We start from the raw sequence: 25340 nt of genomic DNA on the forward strand, positions 1-25340 counted from the left end.
GCAGTCATTGTCTTGGTTCGAGAGTTACAGGAGTGTGGCTGGGAGGCCCCCCGGGACGGTGGGCTGTCACCTCTGTAACTTCCCCTGCCTGCTGCCAGGAGCCGTCCCGAGATAATGCCGGCGGTGCTGGGGTGGGGGCGGGACCACTCTTTCCACCCCTGGAATTTACTTCAGGGTCAGTACATTTTCTTCAAAATGATAAAAATAGTGATAAAAACAGCAGGGAAAACTTACATAGCTTTTTCAATTTAGGGCAGCTTCTAATTTACTCAGTGTGTCCTGAATCCCACCGCGAGCTGCCATTCACGATGCTAATGGGAATGTCCCAGTTTAACATTAACTTGGAATGTCCTCGCTGGCCTTTCAATTGATCCCATTGATTCCTGGAGTGCCCGAGACGGTCCCACGTTTGACGCGTGCTGTTTGATTTGTACACTCCCGGGATTCAAGCAGGTGACAGGTTCCCCTCTGCGCTCACTTCGGGTCTGGGCGGCAGGCCGCCTGGGTCTCTGAAGACAGACACTGCACCGTGGATGTGCCTCGGTGTGGGGGTCAGAGACCCCCATGTGTGGTCCCAGTGCTGCCCATGGTCCGCTGTCGCCCCTGGGCCTCAGGCTCCCCGTCTGTGAAGCGGGAATCCCTCCTTCCTCCCTTGAGGGCTGCCGTCAGACCCACGTGACCTGGTTCTGGCTGAGTGGCTGGACCAGCAGCAGCTGTGTTGGGAAAAGCCCACTACAGGGGAGTCGCTGACCAGAACTGTGGGCCAGGTGCTGACGACGTGTCTCGTTTCTTGTTCTGGGCAGATCATTGCGAACCACCATATGCAGTCCATCTCCTTCGCGTCAGGGGGAGACCCGGTAAGTGCCTGCACTGGGAATGCCCCAGAAGGGGCCTAGCTTCAAGGGGTGCCTCTTAGCACACGCCTGGGAAGGGTAACTGGGATGCCAGCTGCCCCCTCCTGATGCCATAAGCTCTTCTCGACACCCACCAATTTTCATTTCATCAGCCCAAAGCTGTCCAAAATCCTCCAAATGTTGGCTTTGTGAGGGTTTTCTGAAGAGCTCATGGGACCAGACCCAGGCTCCGAGTCCTCAGGGTTTCCCATCTGGTGACTGCGAGTCCTGCCTCGTTCCTTTTTTTCTGTTGGGCCTCCTCGAGGGCCTTCTGATTTCCTATTTGAAGTCAACTGGAAGGCTGTGAATTTACTTAGTCTGGTTTATTCATAGATGTTTGGAATTAGAATTTTTCTCCCCAAATTTAATGCTGTCATCTTACTGGTTTGCTTTGCCAGCAGGGAAGGAGGCAGAGAGAGAGAGAGAGAGAGCAGGATGAGAATGTTCTATTTTTGTATTGCTTCTTTCATTAAGAAGGTGGGGTCACAAGGGAATTTGCTCCCTACGTTTGGTCAGGAACACTACGAGGTGGTGTCCGTGCTCAGTTTCGGGGTCATCAGAAAGCCTCCACTTCCTTCTTTTCCTCCTCCTCCTCTTCCTCCCCCAGAGCCAGCATCGGCTCTAATCAACTTACAGGTGCTCTAACTGCTGGCCCAATATGATGCTTGGGGCCACCGTTTCTGAAATTGGGAGGCAACCCAGCTTGAAAAGTAAGAGGAAGAAAGAGAACACAGCTACGGCAAGAGATTCTTCCAAGAGCTTGTCTTAAACCTCATCTAATGCTGATATCAGAAGTGGACACAAAGAGATGGAAAATTCTGGAAGCCAAATACACTGGCTTGTGTTAACATTGTGTTACTCTCCAGGATGAACACAGGCCTATGAGCTGTTTTCGTATTTCCTCATCATCTCGTCATTTAAAAGAAAAAAAAGGAAGCATTCAGTGACGCTTAAAGAAATTCATAACATTTTAATATTTTTTTCTGATGCAGAAAATGTCACTAGGAGGACCAGAAACCCAGTTACTTTCCACTGTAACCAATCAAATACGTGTCCGTGCTGTGCATGAGTTCCCACTCCAGACCGGCTTGTCACCATTATAATTGGTGGACGTTTGAATAAAACTAACAATTCCAAGTTGTATTCCTGGTTTGGCCACTAAGTGTGTATCTGTTTACTACTTTGTGCTTTGGTTTACGCAGTAAGGAAATAGCATTTGAAATATCAAATAAGACAGTGAAAATGCTGTTAATCCAAATGCCCCAAGAGGTGCACAACAATTTAATCTACTGTGATTAACAGCGTTCCAAGGCCCCTGAGGAGTGTCAGAATGCCGGCCAGGCTCAGAAAGTCTAGGGGAGCATAGGACAGGCACCTGGAAACCCCATCTCGGAACCTGGGGTGTTCAGTGTGTGGCCGTGTGATGTCTAGAAAAATGTTCTGAATAACAATACACACCCTCCCCACAGTGTGCCAGAAAATGATCAATATTGACATTAGAAGAGCTTTGCTCTGGGTTCACCACGAACCATCTGAGGGATGGGACACATGTCACAGCTTTTTCCTGGCCTTCCTTCCCCAGAGCAGCATTTCTCAGACTGGAGTAAGGGATTTCAAAAGAAGAATTTCCTTGCAAATGCCACTAGTGCTGACTCAAATTGATTTTGTTACCCAAATATGCACAAATATAAATCTAGTATTGACTCCTGTTTTGACTTCTTATTGAGCACTAAACCCCAATCCAGTTCACTTTTAATACTGATAAACACAATAAAGCCGGACAACATTCAAAGTTACATTAATTTGCTCTGATGGATGGTTTTGCTGACGCTGGATCTCTGCTCTCAGTGAACCTCTGGAACCGGCCACCACGGTGCAGGATCCTTCAAGGTCAGCAGCTCTCCACTACCTCGGGCGCCTGGATGACTCAGTTCTTCCACTAATATATTCTATTCAAGCAAGCCCTTCAGTGATACATCATTATGTGTAAATGTGACATTCATTGCTCGAGTTGGGACAAAAGCATCTAGCCTGAATGTTCTTTTTTCTCTAGTTCTTTATAAACCTGGCACATGTAATATCGGAAACCCAACAGACAACCTTGGCACTGACATCGCACACAGAACTGACACCACAGTGGTCATTCGAACGGTCCTGGATATTCTTGTATTAATTTTTATGATTACCATGGAAATGAAAACACGAATTAAAAAGAACTCTGATGCCTTCTCAAACAAGGGGGAATGTACCTGCCCAGCTTCAGGGTTCCACAGATCTCAGACGAGAACACAAGTGCTGTCATAGGACCCTTTGCGACAGTTAGCCCCTGAACCCATGAAAAACATCTGTGGCTCCGAGCTGCAGACCACCTCAGATCCTGACCAGACCTTCCTGGACAGAAATGACCGGAAGCCATGTCCACATCCTTTCCAGCTCAGTCTATGAATATACCAGTGGGCAGTGGGCAGAGCAGGCAGACGGAACAGTGTAGGCAGGCTGCACGCCACAGGGACCCCGGGTTCTTCATGTCAGAAGCTGCTGGGAGAGCCTTCACTGTAAACTCTGGGAAACGGCATGCGGACAGGGCCCAGCACCCGGCACCACCTGCACTGGGGGCTCGTAACCCCTGCACGCCCTCACACGCTCTGTCCTCACCCCTCCCGTCAGAGCATTTTCCTGGAGCACCACAGAGAGCGAGAAGGCGGGGTGTCCTGCCCACAGAGAGAAATAACGGAGGAGCTCACGACACAGAATCTGTCAGATGCCGAACTCAGCGGGAGCTCGTTGTTAACTCTGGCACCTTCGAAGCAGTGACATTTGGGAAGTATCTGCCAGAATGGGTGAACCTTTACCAGTTGCCCCCCTGAGACTTCTTTGAATGTTGCAAATGTCACCTTTGCGGGGACGACTTTTCTGTTTTGAAGAATGAAGAGAATTATGTTTCCTCAGCTGGTTTAGAAACGAAAACCCCCGTGGCGGCCCCAGCCCACTTCTCAGTTCAGAGTGTCCTCCGGGCTGCCAAGCAGACTTGAGTGTCCCCTGGAACAGCCAGACTACTCCACAGAGCTCGTGTGTTGGACCGTCTTAAAAGGATTCAAATTACTGCTCTGGTCTGGGAGGAAAAGAGCTGTCACCTCTCATCCACCCACGAAGGCATTTGCCACCAACTCCTGCTTTCCCCATGGCCTCTAGCCCAGCAGCACCAGCATCAGCTGGAAATTTGTCAGAAATGCACATTTGGGGTCTCACCTCAGACCCACAGAATCAGAAACCCTGAGGTGGGCCCCGCAGTCTGTTTCCACAAGCCCCAGGACAGAGGCCGCGGCCAGGTCGGACCGAGGACGACCGCTGGGCAGAGCTGAGGGCCGGGCTTGTCAGCCTCCTTCGGGAGGTCCGGGGGTTCTTGTCCACGGAGGCTGGAGGAACGCGTCTGACCGGGCCGTTTGCGTCCCGAGCTGGTCTGTGCGTTGTGTGTCTGGCTGTGACTAGTCACGGGGTGTCTCGTTTCTCTTTGATAGGACACAACAGACTACGTGGCATATGTGGCGAAGGACCCCGTTAATCGCAGAGGTAAGCGGCGCCCGAGGCTCACGGTCTCTTGCTCACATGCGGCCCGGCCTGAGGCAGGGCACCAGGTGTTCGTCATCATCTCCGCACCCTTCGCCGATGCGAGCGCGCGCCCCGTTGTGCTACTACCGACAGCGGAGGTGTGTGGTCAGTCCGGTGTGGCAACATAAGTGGCCGGGCTGGGAGGCCCTGGACGACCGTGAGCATCAAGCACACAGCTGCTCGCAGACGGCTGCGGCTTGGCGCACCTGGACTGCACATCGCAGATCCCACGCAGGCCTTGGACCAGGTGGCCTCCGTGACACCGGGGCCCCTTCACAGCCTGCCTGCCCTCCCGCCCAGCTCCAGGTCCAGCTCCGTGGCCAACTCCGCCATCCCAGAAGCTTCTGTGGCCCTGCACAGTCCTGGGGCTCAGGGGCGAAGCTCACTTGCTGTCCCCTCACAGCCCACAAGCCTGCCAGGGCCTCGGACACAGGCTGGGTGGGGGATCTGAGGCATCTGAGCACTTTCCATCCTCCTAGACCCTTTATTCCTAGACCCTACCTCCACACCCACAACCCCATTCCTTCTATCAAGTACAAAAGCCAAGCCCCATCCACGGGTGCTAGCGGCCTGGGGGGCAGGCTGAGTACCGGCACCACCCTTGAACATGGGTCAACCCACAGCCCATGCGTAGAACCGGCGGAAGAAGGTCACAGCTGGTGTTTGTGGCAATACAAAAGGGGGCTTCCTCACTGCGCCCGGGGTCCCCTCTCCTCCCACCCCCGACCCTAGGTACCACCTGTTAATGGTTCCCAGTTTGCTTTACAGGACTTTTATCTACGCACATACACATACATTCTCTAATGTTAAAACTCCAGTGTGAATGAGATCCTAGCATTCCTAGCATTTGGCCCCTCCCGCATGCTGTGTCTTGGACACGTTTCCACGACAGCCCACAGGGAACAGGTTACTGTCCGTGAGGGGGCGCCCTAGGACGAGACGCTTCTGCCAGGTGCACCGACCCCCGGGGGTCCACGTACAGACTCCTTCCCTATTCTTATCCCCGATGTAGGGCGGCCCCTTCTAGAGGCATTTGCAGGGAGGTTTGCTGGTGGGTAGGTCAGTATACCTTTCAAGTCACCACCTGGTCAGGCTGTAAACATTTGCGTTCCCGTCTAAGTGCGTGAGGGTGATTTTCCATCCAGCCTCCTCCTGCCCTGGGTTAGTCCGCAGAGGTGTGGCAGGGCTACCAGCCTTCCTCAAAGTCAGAGATGACGGGATCTTACGGAGTTAGCCTTCCTCTCCCGCAGGTGTAGGTGTCTGGGGGGCCCATAGGTGAGTGCGATTCTCAGTTCTGAACCACAGGGCAGGTAATCACAAAGCTTTGTGCTCAGACGAGGAGGAGGTATGGGTGGTCCTGATGAGCCCCCCGAGGGGGACCGCCCCCGAGACCCCTCGCCGAGCCATGGAGCCCACACCTCTTGACCTTGCCACGGCTTCTCTGTGCTTGGAGGAGGGTGCCACGCTAGCCTGCTCCTCCCCGGAGAGGCTGCCTTACCGGTTGGCTGGGGCTCCTGCTCAGTACGCCATAACCCAGGCCAGGAGACCCAAGAGCAAGGTGCTGGAAGGGCTCCTTCCGAGGCCTGTAGGGGGACCCTTCTGGCCTGGCCTAGCTCCTGGAGGTGCCCCGGCCAGGCTGGACGTCCAGGCTGGTGGTCGGGTGGCCCCAGTGCCCAGTCTTCACACGGCCTCTGCCCTGAGCCCATCTCCATCTGCACCTGGCCATCTGCTTCTAAGGTCTCTGGTTACCCTGGGTTAGGCACCCCCCCATCTTCCAGCCTGACCTCCGCTCCACGGCAGTTAAGTGCCTGCCAGTCAGACAGGTGTGAGATGACTTTCTAAGAGTGGCGAGCCCGCCTCCGGGCCCGGGAGGCACAGCGCACTCCTCATCTGTGCGGGGGAGCTGGACCTCGAGCCCGCACGCGCCCCTGATCTACAACACTGAGCAAGGCGAAGGATGCGGAGTCCCCAGACGACAGCGTTGGCCGGAAACGGGGCTGGACTGCTGGGGGGTGTGTGGCTCCCTGGCGAGGGCTCACTAGTTCAGGGCTCCTCCCAGGGAGCGCGGCGAGGGAGCGGAGCCCGGAGACGTGGCTTGGGTCCGCAGCAGCAGGCTCTGCCGCCCTCTTGTACCTGACCGACAGGCCCTCAGCCAACAGGGAGCTTCCCCCGCAGCTCTGCCCCTTGCACATGTCCCCAGAACCAACTTAAAGAGGGCCGCGCCCAGGCTTCCGGCTCCATGCCGGGCAGACTAGTGTAGACTAGTGGACCCGCGGGTGGATCCGGCGGCGCCTCTGCAGAAACGCCGTCCTTCCTTCACCATGGCTGCTGCTCTGCTTTTCAGAAGGAGGGGCAGCTGCTGGGTTTTGACCCTTCCCCAGCCTACCCATCTCCAAAGTGCCGACCTGGTAGCAGGTGCAGACCGGATGTGAGTGGGCTTGGCTGGAAACGGGCAGGTGGGGACCGGGGTGTCCCCCTCCTCCCACCCGGGCCCCTGCCTCCTTACGGGCGGGAGGGCTCCTGCACTCGCACCGCATCATGCACAACCGTGTGCCTCTAATAGCAACGTAATATGGCCTTGCTCTGTGTATCTGGGTTGATGTTTAATAAAAACCACTATCAACAATAAAAACAAAATAATAGCAATAATCAACAATAAAAATACAACCAGCATCTGTGTCCTTGGGACACACGTCTTGGCCATCCCTAGCATTCTCGGGGGCTTGCACTGAGATCTGGAGCCGCTATACCGTCATGCCGCTCTTTTCAAGGTATCCTGTGTCCTCAGGGCACCCCCTCCTGCCTGGGGGGCGGGAGAGAAGCCTGAGGCCCCCAGGACTGGCAGCAGCTGTCCGGGAGCTGTCTGGGGGAGCTCCACCGAGCCCAGCTGGCTTTGTGCAGCCAGAGGACAGTTTGGTGGTGTCGCAGGTGCGGGGACAGCTGCCCCTGTGCAATGCTCAGGTCTCGCTCTTCGAGAGCTGGGTTAGGTCCAGTCCCAGGGCCATGGGGCCCTGGCGGGCCTCGCTTCTTGTTAGATCAGGTTCTCTGACCCATCAACGTTTCCTTCCAAACCCTGGTTCTCTTTGCTGGGCTCTGAGTTGGTATTTTATAGACTGTTAAGAAATTCTTAAGAGCAATCCATCTGAAATTTAAAATGTTAAAATGTGTTTACAAATAGAACCGTTAGTTTAAGGGAGCAGAGCTGTTAAGAGAGGCATCCCCGTGCTGGCATCTTACAGCAGTGGCATGGGGACCAGGTGTGCTGGGGGACCGTCCATGAGGGACATGCACCCCTCCCATGGCCAAGCCTGGTGGCCCCGGTGTCTCTGAAAAGCCTGTGCCACTTGTGTCCACAGCGTGTCACATTCTGGAGTGCTGCGACGGGCTGGCCCAGGATGTCATTGGCTCCATCGGACAGGCCTTCGAACTCCGCTTTAAGCAATATTTGCAGTGTCCTTCCAAGGTGCCCGCATTCCACGACCGGTGAGTAGTGCTGTGACACCCTTTGCAGTGGCCTTTCTGTACTTTACAAACTTGCCTCTCGACATCACTCGAGAGGAGAAAATCACAAAACGACCTCCACAGGGTGTGGTCTGGACACACATGGTTGGTCACAGGGCCCCAGGCTCAGAGGCACCTGACGGGGCCGGGTTGCGGCTCAGGAGCCCCACAGATGGAGGCCGACATATGGGCGATGCTGTGAATGTTGAGGAAAACATTTTCTAGAAACTATAGAGACGGTAGCCAAGGTTACAGAAATGCATTGTAATAGGTTTTGTGCCATTTCCTCTGCAACCAGCTGAGGGTCCTGTGTGTTTCCTCCTTGCGTCTGCATGGCACAGGTGTGACACATGCCTTGTCCTCGCTGTTGTAGTTAGCATGGCCATGACGCGCGGCCCCACCTCGAGGCCCTGAGCTGGGGCAGCTTGGGGACTCAGAGCCTCCTGTGCCCTGGGCACGCATGTCCGTAGCCAGGATGAGCCATGGCAGCTCTCTCTGTGGGAGCAGCACAGCCTGACGCTCATGTCTGATGAAAGATTAAACACGAGGAGTAAACCTTCTCCTTGGGAGAGGTACCACTGAGCTCCTGGGGACAGAAGAGCATTCAGCGCAGCATAAAACATCCAGAGAAAGTGACGGGGTCATGGCGATGGTCTGTCCTTGATTGGGCTTGCCTCCTGAAAGCTTCTTCTGATGCTGTGTTCACCGTCCATGAAACCTTATTTCTCCCGAATTTGTTTTCCACTCTTGCTCCAACGTCTGCAGCCCCGTTTTGTGGCTTCCTCGTGAAGGCAGTGTCTACTTTTACTTTCATTATCACGAAGGCTCCTCTCTTCCCTCTGAGCTTGCTCCCTTTCGTGACTGATGCTTTTTTTTTTTTTTAAAGATTTTATTTATTTGACAGAGAGAGAGAGATCACAAGTAGGCAGAGAGGCAGGCAGAGAAAGAGGGGGAAGCAGGCTCCCCGCTGAGCCAAGAGCCCGACCTGGGGCTCAATCCCAGGACCCTGAGATCATGACCTAAGCCGAAGGCAGAAGCTTAACCCACTGAGCCACTCAGGTGCCTATGACTGATGCTTTTAATCCACTCTCTGATCTCCTGGGAAGTGGCTTTTAAGACACCCATTGGGGAGATGCCTGGTAAGACCCCAATTTTTCCCAGTTGGTAAATTCCACATCCCAGAATTCAGACACACCCGTGTGCAGGGAGTGGGGACAGAACGTGGCCGACTGTGTTTTTATACTCTTTATACACACCCATCTATCCATTAACTGTACACACTGAATAGAAATTTGATCACATCCTCTTCTGCCGATTTTAAGTTTTTACATACAATGGGATGTAGTCATTAAAGTAGATTGGTATATGTGTATTACCAGAATAAATCTCAAAAATCTTAAAAGGAGTGAAAAAGTATAAGAAACATTTATGGAAGTATTAAAACCATAAATAAAATTGTGCATGTAGTTTATGGATAAAAGCGTGTGTACGAAGAGTACAAAAACATGTAAGATTATTACATACCAATCATACAGCATCTGAGGACCAGACAGTGATGCAGTGGGATTTAACTCTGTCAGGTGTCTCCTCCCTGATGCTTCACAGTGAAAATATTCCAACGTCCAGAAAGAATTTTACAGTGAACATCTCCTAGATTCCACTATTCACATTTTACTGTTAATTTGCTATATCTATCCTTCCAAAGTAAGTTTAACACATTTTATTTCTTTAAAAAAAAAAAGGAAGCAAACAGAGCAAAATGTTCACGCTTGTTTAATCTCCATGGTCTTTTATATTAATTACTATGCTTTTCTGTACTTTGGAAATGTTGCATCAAAGTCAAATAAATAAATGAAAAGTAGGTACAAAACTGCGTGTGGGAGTTGCCTTGCTTCTCTGGGAACGTACCGAAGGTAGGAATTTTTCTATAGAATTTTTTTATATCGAGTTTGAAAAAGTTTTGGGGAAAGACAGTGAAGTAGATGCGATCTTGTCTGTGGAGAAAGGCTTCGACTCCAAACACAAGAACAGGCATACCATTTCTAAAGCAGACAGGAATGAGGGGGCCCGACTGACACCCACGTGACCTCATCTGACAAGCTACTGGTCACATCCACTGAGCAGGTCTTTGAGCACGGGAGAGGTGGGGACGCTACTTTTGTTCTAGCTGGGGACAGGCGGCGCTGTGAGCCTCCCCCCCCCCACCCCGTCCTGGGACCTGACTCTAGGGGGCAATGGCTTGTTTTTCTCCTGATCTGCCAAGATCCCAGGGACCAGCAGCACAGAGGCTTCTGTTGGTGGGGAGTGCTCCTTGGGTTTTCATCTCACTCCCTCAAGCCAAGTCTCTCCAACTTGGTTAATAAGAGCTAGAGGTATGAGAATTTGGTGCATCGAGCTCCTTCGCCCACACGACTTGGAGCGGAGACATGGACAGATGGGCGTGGAGGGAGTGGGGCAGTGTTAGGGCCCACCAGGCTGCCCCGAATATCTCAGTAACATGTTTGCAGCACATGATTCGCTTTCTTCTCTTGGGACTGGTAAGTGGATGGCTTTTTTTGTGAATTATTTCTTGTTCATTGTATTCATTATTGGGGGAGAGACTCTCATTTGGATTCAGTACCCATTTCCAGCTGGAAATCAGAAATAGTTCTTTCAAATGAATGGGGATTTTTTTTTTGGTGTGGTCTGATTTTCCTTGGGAGATTTTTTTTCCCCTGTGGTATTTCTTATGTAAATCCAAGGTCATTTTCAACACAAAACCAGAGAAGACCATGACAAACAATTCAAATGTAGCTAATGCTCCCTGTTCTGCTTTTAAAAATTAATATATAATTCATTTGTGATAAAACACAAATAAAACTCTTGGATAAAACTCTTGGAAAGCATCTAATTTAGAGATACTTCACATGTTCAGAGATGATATAAGCACATTTCCATCATCTCAGGCCCATGACCAGTCACCTCCATTTTCTCCCCTTTCTCCCCCTTCTCCCCGGGCAACCACTAATCTTTCTGTCTTCGTGGATTTGCCAGTTTGGGGCATTTTGTATAAATGGAATCATACAGAGTTCCGTGAGTGGCTTCCTTCACTTAGGAGGATGTTTTCCAGATCTGTCCACATTGTAGAATTTACTAGCACAGCCCTTCTCAGGGCTCAATAACCCTCCACTGGACACCTCTACCTCCTCTCAGATAGCCATTCTTTATTTTGTCCCCATTTGTCCGGGACCACCCCTTAGCTCGGGTGAGTAATGCTGCTGTGGCGCTGTGGCCAGTCCCAGTGTGGACAGAGTGCTCAGCACTCCCGGTAAACACCAGGGACTGCAGTTGCCGGATCACGGGGTAACTTTATGCTAAACTCTTTGAGAAACTGCCAACTTTTTTCAAAGTGACTGTAGGTTTTTATACCTCCACCAGCAAAGTGTGAGGCTCTAATTTCTGTCATTTTGATGACAGCTATCCTACCTTACCCTGACTGCGATTTTCTTTTTTTTTTCTTTTAAAGATTTTATTTATTTATTTGACAGACAGAGATCACAAGTAGGCAGAGAGGCAGGCGGGGTGGCGGGGGAGTGGGGGCGGGAAGCAGGCGCCTACTGAGCAGAGAGCCCGATACTGCGGGGCTTGATCCCAGGACCCCAGGATCATGACCTGAGCTGAAGGCAGAGGCTCAACCCACTGAGCTACCCAGGCGCCCCTGGCTATGATTTTCATTAGCATTTCCCTGCTGACCAATGATTAAGCCATTTTCACGTGCTTATTGCCTATTTCTGTGTCTTCTTTGGAAAAATTCCTGCTCAGATCTGTAGCCCATTTATTGACGTAGGAGTTCTTCATATATTGTGGATACTAGTCCCTTTCCAGATATATGATCAACAAGTATTTTCTCCCATTTCATGTGTTGTCTTTTGTTTTCTAGAGTGTCCTTTAAAGTACAAGGTTTTTAATCTTGATGAATTCCAGTTTGCTTATTTTCTTTCTTCGGTTGCTTTTGTTTTTGGTGTCATGGGTAAGAAACCATTGCCTAGTCCACAATAGCCAAAATATGAAAAGAGCCCAGATGTCCATTGACAGATGACAGATAAAGAAGATACACACACACACATGCGTGCACACGTGCGCGCACACACACACACACACACAGAGGAATATTACTTAGCCATCTAAAAGAATAAAATCTAGCCATTTGCAGTGATATGGATGGAACTAGAGAGGATTATGCTAAATGAATATGTCAGAGAAAGAAAAATGCTATATGATTTTACTCATATGTGGAATTTAAGAACAAAACAGATGAACATAGGGGAAGGGAAGGAGAAATAAAATAAGATAAAAACAGAGAGGAAGACAAACCATAAGAGATTCTCAACTCTAGGAAATAAAGTGAAGGTCTGGAGGGGAGATGGGGGGATGGTGTGACTTGGTGATGGGCATTAAGGTGGGCATGTGATGGAATGAGCATTGGGTATTGTATCACTGAACTCTTCCTTTGAAACTAATAATACACTATATGTTAAACAAATTGAATTAAATAAGAAATTTAAATTAAAAAAATAAATGGATGAGGTTAATTGGCACAAAAAAAGAAACAATTGCCTTATGCAAGGTTACAAAAATTTATACTCATGTTTTTTTCTGTTTTACTTGTTACATGTTTACATGTTTTACTTCAGTGCCTTTTAATTTCTTCTTATTATATAATTTCCTTGGCTAGAATCTCCAGTATAAGGGTGACTAGAAGTAGGAAGAGGGGACATTCTTATCCTCTCCTGACCTTAGGAAGAAAACACCACACCCAGTCTGTCACCATTAACCAATGGTTAGCTATGGACTTCTCATAGCTGTCCTTTATTGTGAAAATGTCCCTTTATTCAAAGTTTATTGAGTATCTTTGTCATGCAAAGATGTTGGATTTTGTCAAATGCTTTTTCTGTGTCTATCGAGATAAATATTTGGTATTTGTTTTTATTCTATTGGTATGATATTACAACAGTTGACTTTGAAATGTTGAACCAACCTTGCATTACTGGGATAAATCCCACTTAGTTATGGTGTATAGTTCTTTTTATATGTTACTGGGTTTAGTTTGTATTTTGTTAAGGATTTTTTTTTCATCCATTTTCATAACAGTTATTGGTCTACAGCTTTCTTTTCTTGTAATAACTTTGTCTGGTTTTGGTCTCAGGATAATACTGGCCTCATAGATTGAGTTTGGAGATATTCCTTCCTTTTGTATTTTTCAGAAGAGTTATAAAGAATTGCTGTTAACTCTTCTTTGCATGTTTGATAGAATTCACGAGGAAGCCATGATTCAGAGCTTTTCTTGGAGCATGAGGTTTTTTTTTTAATTGTCACTAATTCAGTCTCTTTCCAGGTCTTTTAGATTTTCTATTTCCTCTCTATAAGTTTTGGTAGTTTGAGTCTTGGTAGGAATTTTTCTATTTCGTCTAGGTCATCTAGTTGGTGTAGTTACGTATATTTTCTCGCATCTTGGGTTTTAAGTTTGCCTGCGTAGTTAACTTTGCCGATATTCTCTGTTTGCTCATATAGATATGTGCTTCTGTTTAGTGCTTGATTTCAGCCTGAAGTACCTCCTTTAGTGTCTCTTATAGGGAAGATCTGCTGTAATGAATTTTCTTTGGTTTTTATCTGGAATGTCTTATTTTTGCTTCATTTTCAAAAGATAGTTTTACTGGATATAGATTTCTTGGTACACAGTATTTCTTTCTGTACTTGGACTATGCCATCCCATTGTCTTCTGGCCTCAGTTATTTCTGAAGAGAAATTAGTTGTAATATTAGTGAGGATCTCTTGCATGTGACGAGTGGCCTCTCCCTTGCTGCTTTCAAGTTTCTCTCTTTTTGGCTTTAAACGGCTTGATTATGATGTGTTAAGGTATGGAGCATTTTTAGTTTATCCTTGCTGGGGTATTTTTTCTGTTTTTCACTCCTTGGATGTGTAAATCAATTATTTTAATTAAATTTGACAAGTTTCTGGCCCTGAAGTCTTCATGTGTCCTTCCAGACCCTTTCCATCCCTCCTCTTTTGGGAATCTCTCATGTGTATGTTGGTTTGCTTAATGGGGTCTGTAGGTCTCTGAGGCTCTGTTCATTTTTTTTTAGTTCTTTTTCCTCTCTGTTTCTGTGATTTGATAGTCTTAAGTGACCTATCTTTAAGTTCTGTCATTCTTTCTTCAGTCTGTTCACACCTGTTTTGAGCTCCTCTATGAATTTTTTTTTAAAGATTTTATTTATTTATTTGACAGACAGAGATCACAAGTAGGCAGAGAGGCAGGCAGAGAGAGAGGAGGAAGCAGGTTCCCTGCTGAGCAGAGAGCCCAATGCGGTGCTCGATCCCATGACCTGAGCCGAAGGCAGAGGCTTTAACCCACTGAGCCACCCAGGTGCCCCTAAATTTTTTATTCCAGTTATTAACATTTTAAATTATAGCCTTTCTATTTGGTTATTTTACAAAATTACTTCTACCTCTATTTTGATATTCCCTGTTTGGTGAAACAACAGTCTCATGTTTATTTTTTGTTGATGATTTCTTTTATTCCATATTAAAAGTAGCCCATTTAAAATCTTTGTCTCATTAGTCCCCAATTTTAGTTTCCTCAGGAAAACTTTCTGTTGATAGCATTTTTTCTTGCATATCAGCCATGCTTTCTTATTTCTTTGCATATTTTCTAATTTTTCATTGAAACTGGAAATCTTAAATAATACAGTAGCAAATTTTGAGAAGCTCACCTCCTCAGGATTTCTTGTTGCTGCTGTTTGTCATGGCTGTTTGTTTTAATGACTTTTCCAAGAAAACACTGTAAAAATCTGTATTCTTTGTCTTATATGACACTGACAACTCTGTTTGGTTTCCTTATTAGTTAGCTAATGGTTAGAGAGAGATTTCCTTCAATGCTTGGGACCATTAAGTCTCCCCATATTTGCTGAGAAGCTGTTTGTGTATCGGGGCACTCCTTCAACATTCAGCCAAGCTGTTGACAACTCTCCTTTACCCTTTACTTCCTGCTTATGCAGGCTTCAACCAGAGGTGAGAGCTAAGACCTTTTCACATTTTTCCTAAGCAGGCACACAACCCAGATCTCGAAGACCGTATTACACAAACATGTGGTCTTCTTTACTTCTAGAAACACACTGAAGCTTATCAAAGTCCTATGGACATCCTATTGCCCAGATTTTCCTTCTAAGCTTTTCGATAGCCCCCTCTTTGTTACCTACTGGTTTGTTATAATACCAAATGCTCTCCACTGTTTCAGGAACCCACGATGTTGGACACTAGCCTCCAATTGTTTTTGACAAAGCCACTGGGGAAGAGACTTTTTCCCCTGGACAAGCTCTGAATCAGGTCAAATAAAGGCAGACTTGGAATGGGGTCTTTTAGGGAATGACCAGACAGGTCAGATTCTCTGGAATGGGGCTTTGAAAGAGACTCAGTGATGTTTGGTCCCCTCCTATGATGGTCAGGCTGCTGGTTATCACTCTGATTGTGGGCTGCTGGTTTTCAAGTCTACTGTGGAGACAGGAATAGGGCAAGTTAAAATTCCTGTGGCATTTTGTTGTTATAGCTGTTTGCTTAAACACACACACACACACACCACACACTAGTTTGCTGCAAAATTCTGATTAATTTCCAGGGTTCTGAAAAAGTTGATCCTGAAAAAAAATTTTTTTGCTAGTTTCCTGTTTGTTTTATGGAAGAGAGAATTTTCAGAGATTTTCACCCTGTCATTTTTTTCTTGTGTCACTAAAATCTCCACTTTTTAGTTGATTATGCTTTGACTTATTGAAATGAATGTTCTTGAGGATCTGGTTATCTCTAGCTATAAATCTTTTCTTTCATAATTAAATGTCCTTTTGAAAAAGGAGTTCTTTCCTGTTTCAAATAAGGTTGAAATTTTCCAGAAGGTTGAACTGCAAATAAGGCTGAAGTATCCGGCCAAACCATTCATCTGCTTTTCAGTGTTGAGATCTAGATAGTGAGGAGACAGTCACTAACTCTCTTTTCTGGGGTAGCAGGTCCTCACGTTAGATTTGTTCATTTTGAAGACAAGCTCAACTTTTGGCTAAAGCTCTGGAAAATCCTCTTCTAACAGAATGCAGAGTCTGGATGAGCCGTGGACTGAAGAGGAGGGGGATGGCTCAGACCACCCATACTACAACAGCATCCCAAGCAAGACACCTCCTCCAGGGGGCTTCGTGGATGTGCGGCTGCAGGCTAGACCCCATGCCCCCGACATAGCCCAGGTAAGTCCAGGACCCCGACCTGGGTCGTGGCCACCTGAGCTTTATTTCTTTTCATCTTCCTCCACTTAACTGGCAGGCTGCGTTTTGTCCAGTCTTTGACAGGATAACGCACCTGTTTTCTCCCCTGGGATGACACCAAGTAGACAAGAAGGGGAGGCTTTTGTTATAACATCTTGCGGTGTTAATCAGTATCTCGGAACTATACTATGATTCTGGAGATACGAGTCTGGGGTCTCCTCCATCCTGGGACAAGTGCCATTATGGGAGCTCAGTGAGAAGAAGAAAGAGTTCAAGACTTTTAAAAGGCCTGGGGTGCTTTGTGTTCCCTGAAAAGAGAGTGGATGTGGGCCCTTAAAATAGTGAGAATTTCAAGAGCCTTCTCTTTTATTCATTTCTTTGACTTTTCCTCCAACTCAACAGGCCAGTAAGGCGATTGCCTTTTTAGAGCTATAGTACTTCTATTTCATTATAGAGAATTTTTTTATGTCACCTACTTTGTGCAAATAACAATGACGCTAAAAAAGTGACAAAATAACAGTGACATCAAGTGTCAATAGCTGTGACACGGAGACGGGCGGGCTGGGTTTGGCCAGGTGTGCGTGGCCATGGGAGGCGTGATCCGATGCAGAGAAACGCGCCAGCCGAAGTTTACTTTACGAGTGATGACGCCGCACTAAGAGGGCTCATCTTTGGTCACGCGGAGGGAGGGATGGCGGCGGAAAATGGAAACAGGATGGGCGCATGTAGTTCTGATTCGAGGCAGCCTCTTCCTCACACCCACGCACTCCTATCTCCCAAATCCTAACGCTGACCGTGAGGCATGCAGGGAAAAGTGGGAGGAATTGGGAAAGCGCCCTGCTCCCTGCCGGGGTCCCTTGTACTGCACTGTGGCGTTTAGAGGTGGGGAAGGGGGAGGCGATGTCTTTTCTTTTTGTGTATTTACATGTGTCTGTAGTTTTCAGGAAAAGAGCAAACTTACTACCAGGGGAGACACTTAGGAGACCCGTTTGGCGAGGACTGGCAGCAAACACCGGTCAGGCAAGGTGAGAGGCAAAGGGAGGTAGGCTGGGCTCACCACACTCTTGGCCCGGCTAGGAGGTCCCCTGGAGGCATGGCCTGTGGGTGGGGGTCCTCGACCACACGCCCACCCTGGGCCTCCTGCGCTGCTAGAATGGAGTCAACGTACAAAGCGTTCACTTACACTTAAAGGCAAAACAGGGTAATTGAAATGAGGCTGTTTCTTCTGCTCTGTTCCTTGCTCTGCGGCCTTTGTAAAGGGGATACGGGGACCCGGGAGCCTCGGCCCCACTGTGCCCGCTCCACTTCCCTACCCAGGTCAGGGCCAGGGTCTTGGTCAGGCCCTAGTGATCATGTGTCCACCCTCACAGGCCACCCCGTCGCATTTTGACAAGAAGGCTGGGAAACTGTCCCGGTCAGAACACCACAGCGGTGAACAGGGTCCGAAGAGGGGCATTGAGCCGATGGGGACCCACGGGAGGAATTATCTAGCAGCCTGTAGGATTGCCTTCATCCAGGGGAGCGGGGCGGGGGGCGGCTTACGGGCAGATGCACCAATGACCACCCTTTCCGTTGTGAGAAAGAGACGGCTCGTTTCCTCGTTGCAGGGTCCCTGGATATCTACGGCATGCCGGAGGGGAAAGCACACGCGGCCCCCGGAGGAGCCCCCACGTACGTGAACGCCCAGCACCTCCCGCCTCAGGCCACGCCGGCGTCGGGCAGCAGCGCAGAGAGCAGCCCGCGGAAGGACCTCTTCGACATGAGTGGGTTGCCATTCGTCTGGGTTTCCTGTCTTCTGAGGTCGCTATCTGCGATGCCTTCTTTTTGAAACCTGTGCCATTAACACTCTTTCTGCTAGCAGCGTTCTGATGAGCAGTGATGGCTGTCTGCATTTTTCTGGGTTGTGAGTGGGCTTTTCGAGGCTTCGACCTTGGCTGACCTCTGCTTGGGGCTGACAGCCCCCTCTGAGTTCCGGGGGCAGAGCATTTCCCCTCTTTTTCTAACTGACGTTCCTCTTGAAGAGCTGCCCGAGTGTCGAGGCAAATGATACACACACGAAAAGCACTTGTTTTTTCACTTAAATGTTGGTCGGCTGTAAGGGGACAAATTCCGTATCAGTGGCTAAGGATGCCAATGTGGCATGCATGCCCCTGCTTCACAGAGCCCTCGGTCTGTTGACCAAGCCCGACGCGAATGCAAGGAAGTGATCCGCCATCTGGCGTGTGCACACTCACTTGCTCTCCCGTGTGCACACTCACTTGCTCTCCCGTGTGCACACTTGTTCACTCTCCCTTGTGCACACTTGCTCGCTCTCCCATATGCACACTCACTCGCTCTCCCGTGTGCACACTCACTCGCTGTCCCATACGCACACTCGCTTGCTCTCTCGTATTCCTCTCCGTTGAGCATCTAGTGTGGGTCACGTACCATTCTGCTTACTGGGGTCTGCAGGGGAGCCAAACAGAGGGTCCCGTGGAGCGTGAGTAACCACGCTGTGCTCTCAGGTGACAACCCGTGCCCTAGTGAACCCCCAGACAGGACGAGGAGTGTGACAGGAAGCTCCTCAGCAGGGCGGGGGTGCCTGCTATGGACCCTCAGCATCATGAGGGCTGGGACGCGTAAATCAGCCAGGAACTCGTAATGAAAGTGGGATTGTGGCTGAGGAACTTCGAAGGAGCTTCCCGAGTTCCCAAAGAGCTTTACATCCTCATGCTGCTTTGTCAGCTCCCTGAGACTTTTGTGGGCCAGAGGAATTCCTTAAGAATTTAACAAGTGTCTACCACAGGCTAGGCACCTGTTACTTTATTTAATTTCTGCAACAGGCCTGCATGTAGCCACCGTTACTATGGCTCTGTGGCTGGCCAGGGCAGCCCTCTAGAGTGCAGGGCGTGCACTCTACAGGGGCTGTGTGGGAAGGAGGATGCACGTGAGGGTGACGCAACCCAGCGGCCTCCTGCCAGCAAAAGTCTATTTCTCAGCCACTTTGGTTTCCCAGACAGTGGATTCCCATTCTGACTTGCAAAAATCACCACCGACAGAGAAATTGGAGACTCTTGGGGCTTGGAGGCACCTTAATGATCATCTAATCAAATCCCATCTCTTAAAAAATGTGGGAACAGCCTCAGAAGTATGAAGCCACTTTCCCAAGACGCAGGGCAAAGTGGAGGCTCTCTGAGCCTCTGTTCCAGCTATAATGATGCCTCCCAAAGGCAGTTTAGTAAGAGTATTTATGATCAATTGTCACTGTTTAATTTAGTCAATTAACCAGTGATTTCTGGCTCCAGAGCCTGAGAAGAGGTAGATAAGACAAGGGTTTGAGATGGGAAAAATAAGAACCAGAGCCATCCTTTGTCGTCAATCCATTTCTACACCTGCTCCCAAACCAGAGAAGGGGAGACAAGAAGAAAGGGCCCTGGCGAAGCTGGTTGCTATCGAAAAGTCTGGGAAAGGAATTAAGCCAGCACTCTGTGTTGTTTCTCTTAAACCACAAGAGCTAAATAATGATGGTGGTGGTGATGGAGCTGCTCCTGGTGCTGATGGTAGTGGTGGTGATGGTGATGGTGGTGATAGTGGTGATGGTGGTGATGATAGTGAGGGTGGTGATGAGGGTGATGATGACAGTGATGATGGTAGTGATGTTGATGGTGGTGATGATGGTGATGTTGATGCTGACGGTGATGGTGATGGTGGTGATGGTGGTGATGATGATAATGATGGTGGTGATGGTGGTGAGGATGGTGATAGTGATGATAGTGATGTTGATGCTGACAGTGGTAATAATGGTGGTGATGGTAGTGGTGATGTTGATGATGGTGGCAAGTGATGGTGGTGATGATGGTCATGATGGTGGTGATGGTAGTGGTGATGTTGACAACAGTGGCAAGTGATGGTGGTGATGATGGTCATGATGATGGTGATGGTGAGGGTGAGGGTGATGATGGTGACAATGGTGATGGTCTTCATAGTGATGGTTGTGTTGGTGATGGTGTAGAAATGTTATAATACAGCCTTCAACCACTCCAGGTAATCAGGAAAAATAGGATAAAAACAGAAAAATCTAATTTTGGCACCAGTTTTAACCTGATTTTATTCCCAGATTTGTGAACAATGTAACAAGTATCGAAATGCCCTGATGGGGGTTTCATTTATTCACCTGACTCCTGCCCGTTCTCTACTAATTGGTCTCCTCCTAGAGCATTTGTTGAACATCTGTGGGTATGGACTATATCCCAGGGATGACGTAGGACTCTGGGGATGTAGCTGTGCCCGTTCTCGTGCTGCATGTCGGCATGGTCCCGTGTTGTTGTCATCATGCCTTATACTGCCACTGTGTGGCACCGTGGGCATTTTTGAGAGCTTTTGTACATATTACCTCCTTTGAAAATGGAGAGTCGAGGTTTCATCAGATGTCCCTAGGGACTTTTCATGCTGCTGTTGTCTGTTGCCTGCGGTGGGAAGTGTGTCCTGAAGGGCGTGCGGTCATGCTCCATCTCCAACACTCACACAGAGACAAATGAAGGCCACGGGGAGGTAGTGGTCCTAGCCTGGGCCAAGTCACATAAAGGCACCTGGAAAATGTCCATTTTCTTCTCTGTCAGATGTAAGAATTTTGAAACAAACACCTGACAGCTGGGTATAGGTTTTGCACTAAATCTAACCTTGCAGATTATCTTCCCTTTCATGTATTTCTGTTAGCATTGGCAGGTTTTCATTCAGCAGGAAGCAGATTTCTGAAAAGGCTAGCCGATGTTCCAGAAGCAGTAGGTGGTCTGTATAATGCGTGGCCTGGTGCCGCGTGCAAAAGTGAAGTTGTTCTAACGGGTGAGACAGAGGGTACGTTCGAATCCCTGGTACAAGGCGCAGCACCCGGCGGTCTCGGGAAACCCAACTAGTCAGAAAAAGGTACCAAGGTTTGGGCTGTGGTTTCTATTACCGGTCAGTCGTTTTACTGTAGGTTTGTTTCTTGTGGAAGTTGTCTTGGCATTTCCATCAATCACTTTGTGCATTTTAATATTTGCTCTTTTTGGGGGTTCACTTGTTTCTGGTGATTGTTGTTGACAGAACCTTTTGAAGATGCTCTCAGGAACCAGTCCTTGGGGCCTGTGCTGAGCAAAGCGGCCTCCGTGGAGTGCATCAGCCCCGTCACCCCCAGAGCCCCAGATGCCAAGATGCTGGAGGAGCTGGAAGGGGAGCCTTGGTACCAAGGGGAGATGAGCCGGAAGGAGGCCGAAGGGCTGCTGAAGAACGACGGGGACTTCCTGGTCCGGAAAAGCGCCACCAACCCAGGCTCCTTCGTCCTCACAGGAATGCACAACGGCCAGGCCAAGCACCTGCTGCTCGTGGACCCGGAAGGCACGGTGAGCATGGGGCGGGACACGACCTGCCTCCTTAGAACGGACTCCCCTTGGTCTCTGTGCTGGGTGACTCACTTTCCCTCCACTACCCACGTGTGCTGGCTGAGGGCCTGGTGGCCACTCCTGTGGGACCCAGGAGGCCAGGTGCAGAGGGCTGGTGAATTCAGGCCAGCACGCGAGGGCCTGGGGTAGAAGCGCTAACGCTGATGTCCTTTACAGTAAATGAATACAAATCCCGGGAAAGTCTTCTTGTCCAATACAGTCTTAGTGGATACAGACGTGCAGGGGTCATGGGCTTTCAATATTTACCTCAAAAGTCTCTAAAGCTGAGTCACCGAGTTTCTGACCCTAGAGTGCATGCCGTGATGAGGCCGTACCTAAAGCCCTATTAAGTGGCCTCTTGCTTTCCCGCTCAGGAAAGTCATGCCTGGTGACAGTGAGCTTGGCCGTTCCTGGCAGCGTGGTTGTGTCTGAAGATCTCTGTGGGTTTGCCTGCATTTCCCATCTTCCAGTCAGTAAAGAGATTTGACTTGATGTTGGAGCAGTCCAAGAACTGTTAAGTTTAATAAATGTAATGACGTTAAATGAACCTTTAAATAAATTCCAGGATTGTTTTTAAAACTTGTTATCCAGTGAAAACAAAGACGCAGGTAGCGTGATCAAATAGTAGCTCAGGGCATTGCCTGTCCTGACTGACGGGTAGGGACGAAGCCTCAGTCTTTGGCTAGCCTTGATCACAATTTAATTTAATTTGGTGGAGGGGGACCTGACCTAATTTATGGCTTCTGGTGTCTGTACCTCGGCCCTGAGCCTCCTCTCCCCCCTGCACCTGGACAGCCCTTCCCGGGAACGTAGTGCAAACCCACCTTCTTTGGTCATGGGGATCTTCCCCACAGATGTACATCAGGGAAAATACATACTGTGTGTGTGTCTTAGAAATTTGGAACCATGATACTGCCCCCAGTGAAGTGAAATCCCATTTCATCTTGTTCATTTTTCCCTCGGCACGAGATCTGTCTGGGGTGCTTTCCATATGCGGAATCGTCACTTGGCTGGGCTCCCGGGCATCCCCCACTCTGTGGTCACAGGTCACTTGTGGAAATCTCTCAGGAAGGGCTAAAGGCACTAGGAATCCTCTTGTGTTTCCCCCGCTGGTCTTCTGGGGCACATCCCAGGGCTGGGGTTTTTGCTCACAGGATATGGGTACAGTTAGCGTCACCAGAGGCTCACTTTTCCTTCCAGAATGGCTGGACTACCGGGGCGGCAGCTGAGCACCGAGGTTCCCTCCTTCTCCTCCTCCTGCTCCTCCTCCTCCGTGTCGTCCTCCCAGTGTGGCGAATCTGAGTAGTGGGATGGGGAGGGAGGAAAGCACGTCTCGGTGTTGGCTGTGTTGTCCTTTGACTGCATGTCCACAGGTCCCTCCTGGAAACATCACGTTCCCGCCTTTCCCCCACGCTTCTCTTCTGACCGTCTCCCTGGACTCTCCCACTGAGTTTTCAGACATGCAGTTTCCACGTGAGCTCTCCCACGTTCTCACACATCTGATCATTTTGTCCGTGATGTTCTCCACCAAATAGAAGTTTCCCTTGTGCAGAGGTTCACGGTCTTGAGTTTTAGAGGATTTTCTCACCTGTGGTCACAGACATACTCTGCTCTTCTATATTTTCTTCATTTGGCTTTGAAAGCTTTGTTTTTCATGTTTATGTTTTAATTCTCACTGGAGGTACTTGGAAGATGACCTAAGATGAGGACCCCACACTATTTAGATCTGCAGGCAGTGAGCCAACATGGGTCACATGGATGGTCCTTGTGCTCCACAGCCCATGCCTGGCGCGTCGGGTTGCATCTTGAGTTCACGCCTGCTCCGTCCTGCTGACCTCCTGTCCCGGTACCGGTGCCCTGCCGCTCGGTCATTATGGCTTTGAAACAGTCTTATCACCTGGTTTCACGGCTTCCTCGTGAAACTCCTTTCTGTGCTCTCTAGCGTAGGTGTTCGCAGACCTTTTCCTCTTTGTTGGGGTTTTAGAGCCCGTTTATCCAGGCACTGGGAACGCGGGATTCTGGTAGGAATTGAATTTGCCGATGAGTTTTGGGGACCGCCGACCGCGTGCAGCATTCGGTCATCACGTCCATGAGCATGGCCTGATGTCTACTTATTTAGCGTTAAGATGCCCGTTGCTAGAATTTAAAGTTTCTCTCCAGGAGGTTCTGGTGCTCCTTTGTTTGGTTACGTGCTAGATCGTCTGGTTTTAATCTTGTTGAACGTGGTGTTACTTTGGTCACGTTTTCTCGACAGCGACTGCTGGCAGGAGAGGAATGTGGTGAGATCTCGTGCCCAGCAGTCTTGCCGGTGGCAGCGGTTTTCCCGGGACACCGGTTAGGCGGTGGCGAACACCAAGAGCTGTGTCTCCTGCCTCCAGGGCCGCCGACCCCACGGGATGGTCCCGCCCCACCGTGCGGACCGGGCGCCCATGGACGGTGACCGGGAGAGGGCGCCCTTGTCTTGTTCCCCGCCTAAAAGGGGCTGTTGGAGGCTTTGTTCCCTTAAGGATGATGTCAGCTTTCGGTAGCTCGTCCTCACCTGCCCAAAGCCCGGCACTCCCTGGTTCATTCACTCCACGAAGCGCACCGACCGCACAGCTACTGAGGCCAGGCACTGGCTTGGCGCCTGGGCTACGGCCGAGAACCAGATGCAAAACACAGTCCCTGCTTGTGTCAATCACACGCATTGACTCTTACTTCTGTCATCCTGGATTTTATCGAATGCTTCTTCAGCATCACCTGATATAACGGAATAATAGTGTGGTCTTTCCTTGAGTCCGTGAACGTGGGGATCTGCTCAGGCAGGTTTTTCTGATGCTACGCCCTGGCATGAGCCCTGCTCGGTCCTGACGTGGCCTTCACGAGCGGCCTTGCCGGGTTGGGGCATCTAACACGAACTTTCCGACATTTCCAGCTGCACTTGCAAGGTGAGGTCGGTCTTCATGGTCTTTGCTGCCTTTTGTTTGTGCTGCTGATCTGGTTGGGGTGTCAACATTGTAGGGTTCTGTTCACCTCTTACAACAAGCAAGGCTTGCTCCGGATCAGAGAACCCTCCCTCCCCGTCTCCTGTCACACAGAATCCCTGGGAGCGCCCCTATTTCCCCACCGTGATTTATTTTGACCCTGAAGCCCTTGTCACAAACAGGCACTCATTTATTTGTTAACATGCTTCTTAATTGGTTTTCCCCACTGGACCGTCACCTCTGTGAAGGGAGCAGCCTTAATCCTCGTGGTACCGTGCTGGGCGCCTTGTGCGTGTTTGACACGCCCGTGGCAGGTGAGGCACAGAGGGACGCAGGGCTTTCTCGAGAGCTGAGAGCCCCAGAGGCCACATGGTGCTAAGGGGCCTGTGCTACTGATGGGAGTGTGTGTTTAGAATCCGGGCAGAGCGATTTCCCTTTGCAAGGGCTGCTGCTATGGCATCTCTGTTCTCTGAAAGAAAATACCCCAGCAAGTCTGTGAAAATATAAAGAGTGTAGCTGAAACTTTTAGGTATTTTTTGAAGATGAGAGGTTCACGGTTTATCTAAATTATATCGTCTCAGAAAATTATATCGTCTCAGAGAGCGAAGACAGTTAATGTTTTATTTACCCGGTCCTTATAGACAAGAGGACGATGAGGGAAAGACAGGTGTGACCACTCCTCTACACGCGCACACGGGG

At 49.4% G+C, this 25340-nt stretch overlaps 1 protein-coding gene across 1 annotated transcript in view; it reads left to right on the top strand.

Moving 5' to 3' along the window:
- SHC3 (SHC adaptor protein 3) overlaps window positions 1–25340 on the top strand; it is a 96114-nt gene that overhangs the window by 55299 nt on the left and 15475 nt on the right. Inside the window, exons 5-11 of the mRNA XM_047700584.1 lie at window positions 804–857; window positions 4412–4463; window positions 7859–7985; window positions 16114–16264; window positions 17220–17307; window positions 17890–18045; window positions 21344–21639. Coding sequence (XP_047556540.1) covers window positions 804–857; window positions 4412–4463; window positions 7859–7985; window positions 16114–16264; window positions 17220–17307; window positions 17890–18045; window positions 21344–21639 — 924 coding nt within the window. The remainder of the gene's footprint in view (window positions 1–803; window positions 858–4411; window positions 4464–7858; window positions 7986–16113; window positions 16265–17219; window positions 17308–17889; window positions 18046–21343; window positions 21640–25340) is intronic.

This window comes from Lutra lutra, chromosome 13 (assembly GCF_902655055.1).
Source record: "Lutra lutra chromosome 13, mLutLut1.2, whole genome shotgun sequence".
Lineage (NCBI taxonomy): Eukaryota > Metazoa > Chordata > Mammalia > Carnivora > Mustelidae > Lutra > Lutra lutra.